A 14976-nucleotide genomic window follows, 5' to 3' on the forward strand; every position below is an offset into this window, starting at 1 on the left:
TTTTTGGACTACAACTCTCATCATCCCCAGCTAGCAGGACCAGTGGTCAGGAATGGTGGGAATTGTAGTCCAAAAACAGCTGAAGACCCAAGTTTGGGAAACACCGCCATAGATCTTAGAAGGCACTGAAGCAGAGCTTCCATAGTCTCGGTTATGACTAGGACAGGTCCATGCAGGTGTTGATGGGTCTTCTAATAACCTGGTCTCAAACTGCAGCATAACCCTTTATGCACCTAACATAGACCACATCATGAAGCTTGACTGTGCTATCCATGGAGATATTGGATTGTACCCAAACTAAGTTCTCTTCAGACTAGACCCAAATTATTCAGTTCATTGATTTCAACAGGTCTATTCTGAGTAGGACTGGCATTGGATACAGCCCACTGAGTGATGGATATGCATGTATGAATCTACCTTGAAAACTATATACAATTATTTCACCATTAATACTACACTGTAATAGTTGCTAGTTTCCCCTGCTCCCCCATGGAGACCTGTGGTTTATATCAAGTTACACGCACTGTCTTATCTAACTCTTTTTTTTTTCTCCTTTGTGTTTTTCACACCTTCCCCTTCTTTCAGAGCCTTTGCCCCCACTGGAAAACCTCACTGTCTCAGGCATTAATCCATATGGCTTTACAGTGTCCTGGATGGCATCAGAGAATGCCTTTGACAGCTTTCTAATAATCGTGGTGGATTCTGGCAAACTGCTGGACCCCCAGGAGTTCCTCCTCTCAGGAGCCCAGCGTCAGCTGACACTTAGAGGTCTCATAACTGGCATTGGCTATGAGGTTGTGCTTTACGGTTTTGCTCATGGTCGCCAAACTAGGCCCTTAAGTGTTGTTGCTCTAACAGGTATTTTAATGCAACTGGAATGTTCTCTACCTCTAATGCACACTTTTTTCATCCTTCCTCTGGACACTTTTTTTTAATGCCTCATTTGGTGACCAACCATGGTTTCCCTCATCACTAGCTACTGACACATCCACTAACATGACTCCCATACTTCTCTTTCTTGGATGCCCTATTTTTCCTGTCTCTTGGAGAACCAAACTGAGAGAACCAACAGATGTTGATTTGTTCAGATGTCTTTGAACCCCTATCCAAAGGGGGAGTTTCAATGTATCCTCATTGATTGAATCTTTGTTTATACATTCTACTTCTCTTCCCTTGTTTATTTATTCTACTTTTGGAAAAGCAGATTGCATGAGGTACACAGCAAGAGAAGAATTCTCCTATCCAAACACTGATCAGGCTCACAGATATGGTTAACTTCAAGAAAACTTGAGCTTTCAAGAACTCCATGAGTGTTAAACTCCCTATGGGCTAGCCATTCTTCAAAATGATGACAGGGACAATACCAGCTGTGAACATTATGGCCGACCAAGTATTCCGAAGGGTACCCCACATCTAAACCCATCAATATATCCATTTAACTAAGCCCCACCACCATATTGTCTCCATTGGAAAGCTTCAGCAGTGGCTTTGAACAAGGATTTAAATCTGTGTTAGGAACTTACTTCTGAAGGAAGAATAATCTTAATTCTTGGAACATTTTTCAGTAGTACTCCAGGACTCCTTAAAACACCTCTTCTCCATGATAGTCCGATCTATTTTCTTCATACAAGAGGATCTGCAATGATGGCAAATATGATCTAAGTTTGCATACATAGTTGAGCTTTCATATTCCTTGTAAGCCAAGGTATCCAGCTTCATTGGAATCCTATTGGATTAACTTAGTTGATTAATATATTGCCTTTCTTCCATAGAACTCAACGCAGCACAGCATACATAGGATTCCTAGGCAATCTTCCATCTAGGCACTAAATAGACCTAGACTGGTTTTGAGCTGCAGCCAGGTTGTTGTAGCTTGTGCCTTCACACTCAAGTAGTGAACTCCTAGTTCAAGGGTATGATCTAGCCCTCTATAAATAATTTGTCCTGCCCTCTCAAGACCAATGGCCAAAAGGAAAGGAATAGAAGTAGACACAGCACTGGGATGGGTGGAGATGCTTCCCTACCATCACATTCATCATTTAATGGATAGACAGGAGTAATATGAGGTGGTTGTCTGCCTGTGTATGTCCTTTGTATGTACATGTGAGAGTGTGTGGGGATCATACCCATCACTGCATTGCCCCACCAACCTCAGTCTGCACTTAGCCAGCACCCACCTGCCTATCTTCTTTCTTGTGACCAGTCCAGGGGGTTTCAGTGTTTTAGTCTCTTTAGTGTTGCTCCTCGTAGAACCCTGCAGGAAGCTCTTGACCATCCTACTCTCTCTCTCTCTCTCTCTCTGTGTGTGTGTGTGTGTGTTTAATCCTTTTTAAAATTAATTCAATTCCTAGCCAAGAAACTAAGGATTTTTCCAATCCTTAGCAGCATTATTTGACATCCACCCATATTTACTTGTAGCCTTTCTGTTCTCTCTCTCCATCTCTTTCATTATCTTAGAATATCTTGCTAAGTAACACAGCTCCGGAAGGTGGAAGAAAATTGATGCTACAGCAATCTTGGTAGCTTTTGAAGCATGCATGGCTAAACAGTGATAAAGCTTTATTTAGTTCCTTCCACCTGTAAAAGTGCAACAAGTGCACTGCTGCATCAGACCAAAAGTCCATATAGCCAAGTTATCTCTTTCCACTTGTGCTTAAGTTACAGGAGTTCAGGTTTCAGATAAGCAATAAGAAAATACCTTGCTAGGGGAAAGCAGCTCAACAATAGAACCAGCTACCTAGGGAATTGGTTAGGCTCTCCCTCAGTCGAGAGTCATCTGCTCAGGGATGAAAAACCTCTGCCCCTCCAAATGTTATTAGACTTCAGCTCCCATTATTCCCATACAGCATGGCCAACAGAGAATAGTAGCCCAATAACATCAGGAGGGCTGCAGAAGCTCCCCACTCCTGCCCTAAATTTTCTGTATGGATAGGGCAGAAGGGGTGGTTCAATAAGACAGTGACCCACCACCCTCAGCTATCCCCACCTGCCTGCCTTCTTGCTTATTACCATTCTCAGTGTTAGCCTTGCAGAACTCAGCAGTGAGGAGGTTGGGAACAAAACTGAAATAAGTTGACTCAGCATATCATTGGCTTCACCTCCACCTACTGATAGCCTCCTCGTCTTCTGTGCCACCAGCCACCACCAGATCAGGAGAGCTGGACTAAAGGGGCTACAAACTTATTATAATTTGTGAATTGGAAGAATAGATTGTTTTGTTCAAAGGCGTGCTTTGATGTGAACCCGGGAAAATGACAATGTTCAGATAATTTACAATGGCTTTGCTTTTAATGACCTTCTTTAAAAAAATGAGCAGAAAAATAGGAGATTCTGATGGAAGACAGAGAACGAATGAACATCAGGCTTACTACCAGCATGTTTTAATATTGCATGGCAGGGGGAGATGGTGAGGGATAATGCCGTGCTGCTTTGGGGGTACTTGAAGAGTGATCGCACCTACACCCACATATTTTGATAAGAATGTGTCTTGCTCATAATCTCTGAATGCATTTCCCCCCCTTTATTTTTTTGGATAGCGGATTCTTTCCACTTCTTTGAATTTGTGACGGGAACATTTACATCATACGCTAATCTGACTTGGGGCAAACCTCCTTGGAGTCTCCTCCTTTTTCTTCTTTTAAAGGAAATTAAAAATCTTATTTCTCCCTCTCCTGCTTTCTTTCTTTCTCTTTCTCTCCCTCTTGCACTTTCAGAAGCAGAACCTGAAGTGGACAACCTTCTGGTGTCAGATGCAACCCCTGATGGCTTTCGTCTGTCTTGGACGGCAGATGATGGAGCCTTTGACAGTTTTGTTCTTAAAATAAGGGACACCAATATGGTATCAGACCCTCTGGAACTAATTGTACCAGGCCATGAACGCACCCAAGATATAGTAGGGCTGAAAGAAGGCACAGGATATTACATTGATCTCTATGGAGTTACCAGTGGACAACGTTCCCAACCTGTAAATACAATCGCTACAACAGGTATTGTTTGGATAAAGTGTGGCAAGGATGAGAAAGGCATGATCCACTCACCTGCATATGTGTGCATGTGTCTTTCACATCTGTACCTTTCTTCTTGACACGCTACATTTCCATATGCAGGGTCTTGTTTCTTTATTTTTTAAGGTGAAGGAGCATCCCGTCATGTGAGCCCAACTGTCATTCTGAACTAAGGAGTATTATCCAGTGTTAGTCCTACTCAAAGCAGAGGCTTTGGAACTGATAGACATGACTAATTTAAGTACATTAATTCCAAAGGATAAAATTTAGCTGCAAGCAATGCTAGCTTTTCATACCATAAAAATTTGGAAAGTCCAAGAATGGGTGTAACGTCTGTGGAATCCTTGTTGGAACATGCATTCATCACTGGTCAGTAGGTCTTCACACAGACCAACTCATGCAAAGAGGACAGCTATTTCGAAGTGGCTTTACTTGTTAAGCATAGGAAACTGTCCTGTACCAACTCAGACCATGGTCCATCTACTCAGTATTGTCTTCAACAGAGTTGAGGAACCTCTGGCTCAGGGGCCACATTTAACCCACCAGGCCTCCCCATTTGAACCACAAGATCATTTTCCTCCAACCATGCCCACTTGGATCACACCTGATGTCATAGGAAGTTCAATCCTGTTTTATCACTATCTCTCCCCCAATCCATAGGCCAGCTTTTAACAGGATGGTAGGAACACCTACAAGTCAATCAGTCAATATTATTATGGTGCAAGGTGATTGACATGTCGGTGCTCCTGCCCACCTGTCAGGGTTGACCCATGGGCTGGAGAGAGAGAAGGATCTGACCTGCTACACCAAAAAGGTTTCACACCCCAGTCTGCATTTACTGGCAGCAGCTATCTGGGGTTTCAGGCAAGAGACATTCCAATCCCTACTTGGTGATGCCTTGGATTGAACCTAGGTCCTTCTGCATGCAAAGTAAATACTTTGCCACTATGATACAGCTTTTCTCCAGGATAAATATTAGCTGTTACAGTGCCTCCTTCCCACCATCCCTATCATCAGTGACAGAATCTTAGTCAGCCCTTTTCAGAATGACTTAGGAGCCCAGGAGTTAATTCTGGAGGTTGGTAACAGGAAAAAGTCCATTAAAATCTCCAACAACATTGCTTATAGTTCAGCAATTCAGAGAGCTTCAAGGAATCGTGGTCCTCATGATGCATGAGTGACATGTAATTAGCTTTTGATTTTATGCCTTTCGGTCTCTCAATACACCCAAATTTTGATGCTAATGCAAAAAAGATTTTCCCAAAGGGAGATAAAGAAACCTGCAACACCTAGAGGGCCATGGGTCCCCCATCCCTGCTGCACCGAGTTTTGGACTGGGAAGGATAGAACAGGGATAGGTGGTTAGGTCCAGATGCTGTTGGACTCCAACTTCCATCAGCCCTTAGGACAGCTGTTTCTCATTCTTTCCTTACAAATCTTGAAATGCTGAAGATGTTTCAGAATTGGGTTTTGTAAGCAAAGTCAAGTTAGGAAAGCACATACATCCTCCAAATTTAGAAGAAGAAAAAAATAGTTGAACTTTAACTTGCATGTCTTATTAGATTATTTTAATGTGATTTGCTTCTGGTATTTGTCTCTTGCTTGCACATCTCTTGTGTGGGTTGCTTATTTTTTATTTTTTTCTTCAAAAAAACAAACCCCTAAGTTGTTTTCATTGCAACTGGGGGAAAATCATCTATTTACAGTTAAAAGGCTGAATGTACATACTGGGCTGCCAGATTTTTTCTTTCTTCTGGGTGTTGGAAAGCTCTTCCATTTTATTTCCCTTTTGCAAGTTGACCTGCCAAAAGAAATGTAAGACCCGTAGCAAAAATCTTGACATGAAAACTTGAACAGCTTTGATTTGCATATGGTTTTATCATTATCTGCAATGAGTATGCAGGGACATTTAACCAAGGGGAAGAGGGCAGGATGTACACAAAACTGACAGATTTTCATCAGCCACATTTCTTTTCTACTCAAAGGGTATCTACATCTGATGCCAATCATCAGCATAAACATTGTGACAAAAATGCCCCAACAATGCTATGAAGGCAAAAAGCTGGGAAAGAGAAACATAATGAATATATTCCCTGTCCAATCTACATTTCCACTGGAAACTCCTAGGTGTGTGTACATGAATGCACAGTCATGACTTACCCCAAATAATCCTGGTAACACTAGCGTATTGGAGGTGCTGTGAGGTGCCTAGGAGATGCCTTGTCCGCTCGCAGAACTACAGTTCTAAAAGTAGTTTAGCAATCACTCTTCCTGGGGAAATTTGGGTATTGTAGCTCTGTGAAGGGGTCTCCTGACAACTTCCAGCAGCCTTAACAGTCTGCTGTCCCCAGGATTCTTTGGAGGAAATCATGACTGTGTAAAGTGGGATGGTACGCTAATCACCAGATGACACAGTTGGTTAGAGTGTGGTGCTGATAATGCCAAGGATGCAGGTTTGATCCCCGTATGGAACATCTGTATGTTCCTGCATTGCAGTGGGTTGGACTAGATGACCCTCAGAGTCCCTTCCAACTCTACAATTCTATGCTTCTAATAATTCCAGTTTTGGCCCCACCCTCCTCCCCAGTTTTGGCCCCACCTAATTCCAGTTTTGGCCCCACCCTCCTCCCCATTGAGTTCTATAAAAGGGTAATACTGAAACTAAAGAAGGGAAAGTTGATAGCCAGGTTCTGGAGCATAAATGTGCAGAGGCTTTCCCAATACAAGAGCTCCATGTTCACAGCTGAGAACACATGGATCTCTCAGCTAGAGCTATGACACCTGACATACTGTCAAAGACCACGAATGATGCATTTTGAGTGCAGCATTTGCTATCCCAATGTCGTCTCCTGGCAGAAGGTGTCTTGGGATTTGAGCATTACAATTCTTTTTGGGGGGTCAGGGGGTGCGGAGTTGTGTGCAGTGTTGACTACAACTTCAAGATCCTTGTCAAAAACAAAAACTTGGCCATGAAGACAATCATTTGCCTGTGCCAAGTAAAAACGCTTTGTGGTATGGAACTTTCCATTCCAGTCATGACACTGGACCAAATATTTATTGTAGCTCCTGGACTGGAAATCTGAGACCAAGTGTGTGTGTGTTTTTCCCAACCAGCCTGGCTGCTGCAACAATTTGTTAACTCCTTCTCTTTGTTTGCCTTACTGTCTGTCTCTTGGTTAGCAATGGGACCTCCCAAGGAAATTACATTCTCTGATATTACTGAAGACTCAGCTGTGGTCAGTTGGACACCCCCACGGACAAGGGTGGACCTCTTCCGGATTACCTATGTTCCAGTTACAGGAGGTAAGGAAGAAGAAGGGTGTATGAACATGGATGAGCCAGAGGAGGGGAAACAGAGGCCTGGAGGTGGCCAAATGCCTGGCCCTCAGAATCTCCCACCAGCACTTATCTATGCCCTTCATGAATGGTTTTGCCTGACTTAAAAGTGTTCATGAACTGTGATCATTTCTCTTGCTTGCCTGGATGCAGCATAGAGAGAGATAGTATGTGTGTTAGATAAGATTTGCATTCGTTGCTTTGTCTACTTTTGTCTCTGACCCCATCCTCTGCTGGCATGTGCCTCCCTACCCCCCAAGGTTGCCTGAGGAAGACTATGACCCTTGGGATGAAATAATGTTTCTACCTTTTTCATAATACCAATGAAGCTGGATGTTGGGAGGTTCAGAACAGACAAAAGAAATCACTTCTTCTCGTGGCGCATAAAGGAACTATGGAATGTGCAACCAGAAGATGTTGTGAAAGCCACCCACTTGGGTGGCTTTAAGGGGAGATTAGACAAATTCATACCCATGATGGCTGGGTACTACCCCCAGTGCTGGTTGCAGTATGCATCTGAATACCAGTTGTTGTGGAAGAGGAGTAGGGAAAGAGCTGTTGTGCTCGTGTATTTCTTGTAGGCTTCTCAGAAACATCTTACTGATCACTGAGAACAGGAGGCTGGACTAGATGGGCCTTTGGCTGATGCAGCAGGGCTCTTATGTTCTCTTATAGCTGGTAACGTATTGTGAATGTTGGAGACAAAATACTTAAGCCTTTGAGGTTAGGCTGGCCTCAACTAGAGCCAGGGCCTTCTCGGCCGCAGCTCCAATCTGGTGGAACGCTCTGTCACAAGAGACTAGGGCCCTGCGGGACCTGACATCTTTCCGCAGGGCCTGTAAAACAGAGCTGTTCCACCAGGCCTTTGGTCAGGGCGCAGCCTGACCCCCTCCTCTGGCAATCTGCACAGAATCTTGCTTAATGGTTGCCATCAATTTGATTTTAATTAATTTTTATAATGAAAGGTTTTTAGAATGTTGGATTATTTTGATTGTTGTTTAGCCGCCCTGAGCCCAGCTTTGGCTGGGGAGGGCGGGGTATAAATAAAATTTATTATTATTATTATTATTCTGAACCTTGCACACTTGGTCCCAACAGTCATCCAAGCTACTATCTATTCCAGGTCCCCCCAATTCTGTGACAGTAGATGGAAGCAAGAGTAGAACTAAACTGGTAAAACTGATCCCTGGCGTGGAGTACATTGTCAGTATCATCTCTGTCAAAGGATTTGAAGAAAGTGAGCCTGTTTCTGGATCTGTGACCACAGGTATGTCCCAGAAGTTGATGGTAATTAAGTGATCAGTAGCCAGGATGCTTTACAGCAGGAGTAGGGAACAGGATCCAGAGCTCCTGGTGGGCCACTTTGAGAAAAAGATAGGGCTGACCACTGTCACACACCTGATGTCTGTTTACCATAGGTGTGCTCCTGATTCTTTCCTTTGGACTCAAGCAAGATTGCAAAGGAAGATACCTGCCAATGTGGGGTTGCAGGCAGACATAATTTAGGGGCAGGGAACAGTTCCATTTTTGAGTGCAGCCAGCCACATTGGGGGCTTGGTAGCAAAAGCCCTGCTTACCATGAAAAAAAAATGAAGAGTTCATTTTAAGGTTCCTGGTTGTTCTTTTTCAGCCATTTGGTGTAACATATAATGTCAGGTGTGCATGAGTTGGGCGAAGTGGCTTTATTAGGCCTGCGGACTGGAGATTCCTCACAATTGCTTTAGAGAGTACAAAAGGGCAGATCCCTGCCCTAAGGAGCTTACAGCCTAAAATTTGACACAGAGGAAACAATGGAGAAAGGGGAAGAAAGACTGGGAGAAACAAGGGAGCAAGATATGGCCATTACAGTTGCATGCATTTAGACTTAGTTCCCACTGCATTACTGGGAACTAGAGGGCTATCCTTGACAGAAAATGTATGTCTTTTTTCCAGAAGGGATTTGAAGGAAGTAATACAGATGATACCACACAGGTGTTCTAGCAAGTGGTACCAAGGCAGATTGTGACATTTTATCTCTGTCTGTCTCCCACTCTGTAGCTCTGGATAGTCCATCAGGGCTAATGGCAGTGAACATCACTGATTCCAAAGCACTGGCTGTTTGGCAGCCAGCAATTGCTGCTGTTGATGAGTACATCATTTCCTATGTTACTGAAGGTGGTAAGTCAACATTGCTTTGAAGTAAGGCTGGGGCTGGGGGAGAAATGTGATCCAATTTTAAAGTCAAAACTATCAATTTGCACTTTCTGAAATAGCATGTGAACTGAAACAAAGTCATATTTTAAAATCTGCAATCCTCCAGATTTTGCAATGCAGGTCTCCAGCCAAGAAATGTGTACTAAAAATGCAGATGCTGGGGGGAATAGTGTATATAACAACAAACAAAAATGCATTATGTCAGGGGAGATTGCTTTGTAAAAATGTGTGTCAAGCAAAACTGAATACAAAATGTGTATATTAGGAGAAATTCACACTACCATGCAGATGAGGATTTTTTTTTTAATGCAAACAGTTGTGGAATTTTCTTCTTACCTACAACCACTCGAGGGGATGTCTCAGTCTGTCAATGGCCCTGGGTTCACCTCCTGTTGACCTCCCTCCTTTCTGCCCTACCACTACCAATGGGCACCAGCCACAATTGCACTATTTGGTTTTTGCTAACTCTGTCATGGAGCTTGTTGGGTTGTCCCATTGAAATTAATGCACCTAATTTAGCAATGGCCATGTTTCAATGGGTCTACTCTGAGTAGGACCAATGTTGGCTACAACCCATGAATTGCAGAAGAGTAGCCATGTTAAGTTATAGTGGAACCTTAAATACATTTGAAATTTTAAAGGTGTTTGTTGTATTTGTAGCCTGCTTTTTTTGGCAAGTTCATTTGTGATCCAGATTGGTTCAATGTGAATTGTAATTTGCATTGTATCCTGACCTAAGACCTTATGATGGGAGATGGGTTTGAGCTATTTCTAAGAAAGAAAATAAAATTACAGGGATGGAGTTGAACAAGCTCTCTCGTCCAAGTGGGCTGTGTTGCAGAGTCCTCTTCTCTATATAGCGTGGCCAAAATTAGCTAAGAGGAGCAACACATGCTTTGCAAAAGCAGTGCCATTAGCTTAGAGCACTGTGATAATAATGCCAAGGTTGAAGGTTTGATCCCTGTATGGGACAGCTGCATCTTTCTGCACTGAAGGGGGTTGGACTAGATTATCTTTAGAGTCTCTTTCAGCTCTACAATTCTAGGATTCTATGGTTCAACAAATGCACCTGCTGAATCCAAGTTGCTCGTTGATCGATGTTCTTTCTTTGTTGTTTTAGAGCGTGAAATTACTCAGAGTGTCTCAGGCAATACTGTGGAATATGATCTCACTGGCCTCCGTCCAGCCTCTGAATATACACTCCGGATCTATGCCAGGAAGGGACCACAGAAAAGCACAGTCATATCCACCAAATTCACTACAGGTAGGTTCTGTTCTATCATAGGTTACTGATGAAGCTTGTGGTCCTAAAACAAGTATATTGCACTGACTTTGGATTCTCAGAAGGGAGGGCTGAGTCTGCATGAGTTGATTCCTATACTCTATATCTTTAACAATCTTTTCCAACGTTGTTCCTTCCAGGGTTTTTGGACTATGACTCTTAACATCCTTGACTATTGTCCATGCTGCCTTGAGTCAATGGCAGCTGTAGTCCAAAGCATCTGGAAGACACCAGGCAGACTGATGTTTATATTAAAATATATTTAAAATTTTGACCAAACTGCGGGAGGCAGTGGAAGACAGGAGTGCCTGGCATGCTCTGGTCCATGGGGTCACGAAGAGTCGGACACGACTAAACGACTAAACAACAACAATATTTAAAATATAAAATAAAAATTAAAACTTCTCATCTTTCTCCTAGACCTTGATGCTCCAAGGGATCTCACTGCAACTGATGTTCAGTTCGAAACAGCACAGCTAACATGGAAGCCCCCTCGTGCCCCTGTTACAGGTTACCTCTTGATCTATGAATCAATTGATGGCAAAGTTAAGGTAAGCATTTGGGTCTAGTATGATAGTCTCTGTTATGTGCAGACTGCAAAGGGGAGGACCCAGATATTAAGGATGCGTTCAGACATGCATTAGTTTCCCTCTGATTATAATGACAGCACTTCTGTCTGTTTTCTAATGTTTCTTTCACACTGCAGTGGCTGGTGCATTGTGTAACTATGAGTTTTAGACTGATATACCAGCATGTTGCAATAAATTTCATTCGCATCATTGAGCATGGTGTGACACAACAATGAATGTTGTTAGACAATATCACTACAGTGGATGCTCAGGTTGCAAACGTGATCCATGCAGGAGGCATGTTCACAACCTGCAGTGTTTGCAACCTGCAGCGCCGCATCTGCACATGCTCATGCAATTCAGCGCTTCTGCACATGCGAAAAGCGCCGAAACCTGGAAGTAACCCGTTTCGGTACTTCCAGGTTCGGCGCAGTGCGCAACCCAAAAACACACAGCCTGGAGTGTCTGTAACCCGAGGTATGACTGTAATCCTTTACCCTTTCCGCACATGCCTGCTTTTGTTTCCCCATGACTGTTTGTTTGTTTTGCATATTGCCCTATACCCAGAGGTCTCGGAGCAGTTCACAACATGAAGTTACAATATAAAAAGTACAACATGCATAATAGAAATAATTAAAACAATTAACAATAATAATAAAAAATACACTCCTCAACAAAGGCCCATAAACAATACACCAGCCCCCAAATACAAAATCTAATACAAAAACAATTTAAAACAACCTCTCCCCCCCCCCCCAATAAAACAGCACCCACCCAAGTTAAAACTCTTTCACCATTAGAACAATAATTTTAACAAAGGAGGGCTGGCCATTGCCCTTATTCCACCACCAAAGTGCCCCTCATGAAAACCACAGGAAAGATCTGTATGCCCGTACACTGCCCCCAATTCTGTCACTTTATCTCACAATTTTCCAGGTTAAGGATGGTTGCAAATGTATCTTTAATGGAATCAAATGGAATGAGCATGTGCTGTCTTCCATTAGTTTTCCAGCTTTTGCATGTGTGAAGGCTCAAGTATATAATGTGAGAATTAACAATTTGGGAAGTGTTAGGGAAATGAAGTACAGTAGTGCCTCGCAAGACGAAAAGAATCCGTTCCGCGAGTCTTTTCGTCTTGCGGTTTTTTCGTCTTGCGAAGCAAGCCCATTAGCGGATTAGCGCTATTAGCGCTATTGGCAGTTTAAGGGCTATTAACGGCTATTAAAGGCTTAAGGGATTAGCGGTTTAGCTGCTAAAAGGCTATTAGCAGCTTAGCGCTTTAGAAAAAGGGGTTGGGGAGCGGGGAAAAACCTCAAAAATTTTCGTCATTTTCGTCTTGCGAAGCAAGCCCATAGGGAAATTCATCTTGCGAAGCGCCTCTGAAAACGGAAAACCCTTTCGTCTTGCGGGTTTTCCGTCTTGTGAGGCATTCGTCTTGCGGGGCACCACTGTATACTGCTGTGTGAATGCAGCCTTAGAGCACATGGCTTGTTTCTAAAAGTTCCCAGGTTCCCATATAAGCCTGACAAGAATCCCTGTTAGAAGGCCCCATAGAGCGGCAATCAATCAGCATTTCACAGGGTCATGGTATATAGGAGCTTTCTGTGTTCCTCCTCTGAACAGCAGATCTACATCAATTGGGGGGGGGGGTAATTATGGTTGTATCCAATGCCAGTTCCACTCAGACTAGATCCCATTAAAACCAATAGGCCTAAATTTGTCCTGACCATTAATTTCAATGGGTCTTCTCTGAGTGAAAATAATATTGGACACATTCCAATGTAACCAGAATTGCACTGCTCAGATATACATGAGACATATCAGAGGGTTTGGAGGGGAACATGAACATTTCCAGCAGTACACAAAACCTTTGTGGGTAGGACTTCAGGCTGTTGATGTGAATTTTAATGGCAAAGAGGCCAAGCTCAAAAAATGCTCTTCCTGGGCTGGAGGCTGCCATATTTGTTTTCCCAGAATGCCAAGCATCCCCCATCATTCCAGTGGGATCTCTGGGGACAAGAAACTGGAAGTGCCAGCCTAGGAAGGGCAAAGAGGAGTGGCAGTGAGTTTTGAACCTCTGCCTTCAAAATTCACCCCACCCCTGAAAATAGCCAGGGGTGGGGGGTGGGGGTACTGCCCTTCTCACATCCATGCATGCTTCATAAAAAGCCTGGCATTGCACAGCCAAATTATTTGCCAGCAAATGCCCTTTGAGACCATTTTCGATGGGTGTCTAAGACATGATGAGTTTGGGCAGCAGAAACAGCTCTTCTATTGTGAGTTTTGAACCTCTGCCTTCAAAATTCACCCCACCCCTGAAAATAGCCAGGGGTGGGGGTACTGCCCTTCTCACATCCATGCTTCCTTCATAAAAAGCCTGGCATTGCACAGCCAAATTATTAGCCAGTAAATGCCCTTTGAGACCATTTTCGATGGGTGTCTAAGACATGATGAGTTTGGGCAGCAGAAACAGCTCTTCTATTTAGTGCAGTCATGTTCATAGAGATGCCACAGTAGGGGATACATATTTGATGTGCTCCAAATATGCTGCTGTGCTTAGTGCATGTATCAGCCATGTTCATACCAACACTAACCTTGCTTTCTAGCTATGCCACCAGCATATTTTTGTATGAAAGATTTATCTTAAAGAAACCATTCCCTTGCTTCTAATGTGGTGTGGTGTGCGAAGATCTTATCAGGAACAGAAATGGCCTCATCAATCTTTGACACTGTTTTCTTAAGGTAGCATGAATGATTCAACAACCATGTAAAAAATGGAACAAGTCTTCATTCTTAATTCATTCACCCTCCATTCATTATTGATTCCCCCCACCCTGCAGGAAGTTATCCTGGGACCTGAGTCGAATTCCTACAGCTTGTCAGAGCTGAGTCCATCCACCCAGTACACAGTGAAATTACAGGCCTTAAACCGGAATTTGAAGAGCAAGATCATCCCAGCAATATTCACCACAAGTATGATACATGCAGGGACTGGGAGGTGGCAGGTGACACTTCCTACTCCTGCCCCCCAAAGCAAACTGGCCCATATTTCAATACATCTGCTGTGCACCTGAGTCTGGATTATCACATTCAGTTCTGATTGCATCTTTTAGGAAATGCCACAGAGCTGGGAAAGGCAGCTCAAAGGGGAAGGGTGGTTTCTCAGTCCTCCCCTAATCTTCGTGATCCAATGCTACCAGGAGCTAAGCCATGGTCTGAACCTGGGCCCATGTTTTCCCTTAAACAACAAGCTATAGTCATGAGTTGTTCTTGGCATATCACGCATGGTTTGTCTGGAGGGAGACAAATCATGATGCATGGTTCATACCTAATGCTGAACCAAACCATGGCTTAGCTTCAGGTAACACAGCAGGAGAAGAACCAGGGAAGATGTGGAGCAGCTGTGTGGACCTTTGTACTTCCACATTCAAATGTAGGCATGATGTACCTCAGCGTCAGGCATGCCAACTTGAATAAAATATGGGGGGGTAGGTAAGCCCCATCCTGCATAATGGATCACATGATGCAGTGCACACACAACATCTGAATGGCAATGGCCATCAACTTGGGGGGCAGCCCCCTCAAATATTTT

The 14976-nt window shown here is 43.5% G+C and overlaps 1 protein-coding gene across 7 annotated transcripts in view; it reads left to right on the forward strand.

The window, feature by feature from the left end:
* Positions 1-14976, forward strand: part of TNC (tenascin C) — an 83442-nt gene that overhangs the window by 57487 nt on the left and 10979 nt on the right. For 3 of the 7 annotated variants that reach the window (XM_083422818.1, XM_083422820.1, XM_083422819.1), the window contains 8 exons: positions 586-858; positions 3714-3986; positions 7185-7307; positions 8464-8607; positions 9378-9497; positions 10654-10797; positions 11236-11366; positions 14225-14357. In XM_083422818.1, the coding sequence (XP_083278944.1) occupies positions 586-858; positions 3714-3986; positions 7185-7307; positions 8464-8607; positions 9378-9497; positions 10654-10797; positions 11236-11366; positions 14225-14357 (1341 nt within the window). The remainder of the gene's footprint in view (positions 1-585; positions 859-3713; positions 3987-7184; positions 7308-8463; positions 8608-9377; positions 9498-10653; positions 10798-11235; positions 11367-14224; positions 14358-14976) is intronic. The other 4 variants (XM_083422821.1, XM_083422822.1, XM_083422823.1 and 1 more) reach the window with 2 other exon arrangements.

Source organism: Podarcis tiliguerta (assembly GCF_965153285.1).
Source record: "Podarcis tiliguerta genome assembly, chromosome: Z".
NCBI classification, from domain to species: Eukaryota; Metazoa; Chordata; class Lepidosauria; order Squamata; family Lacertidae; genus Podarcis; species Podarcis tiliguerta.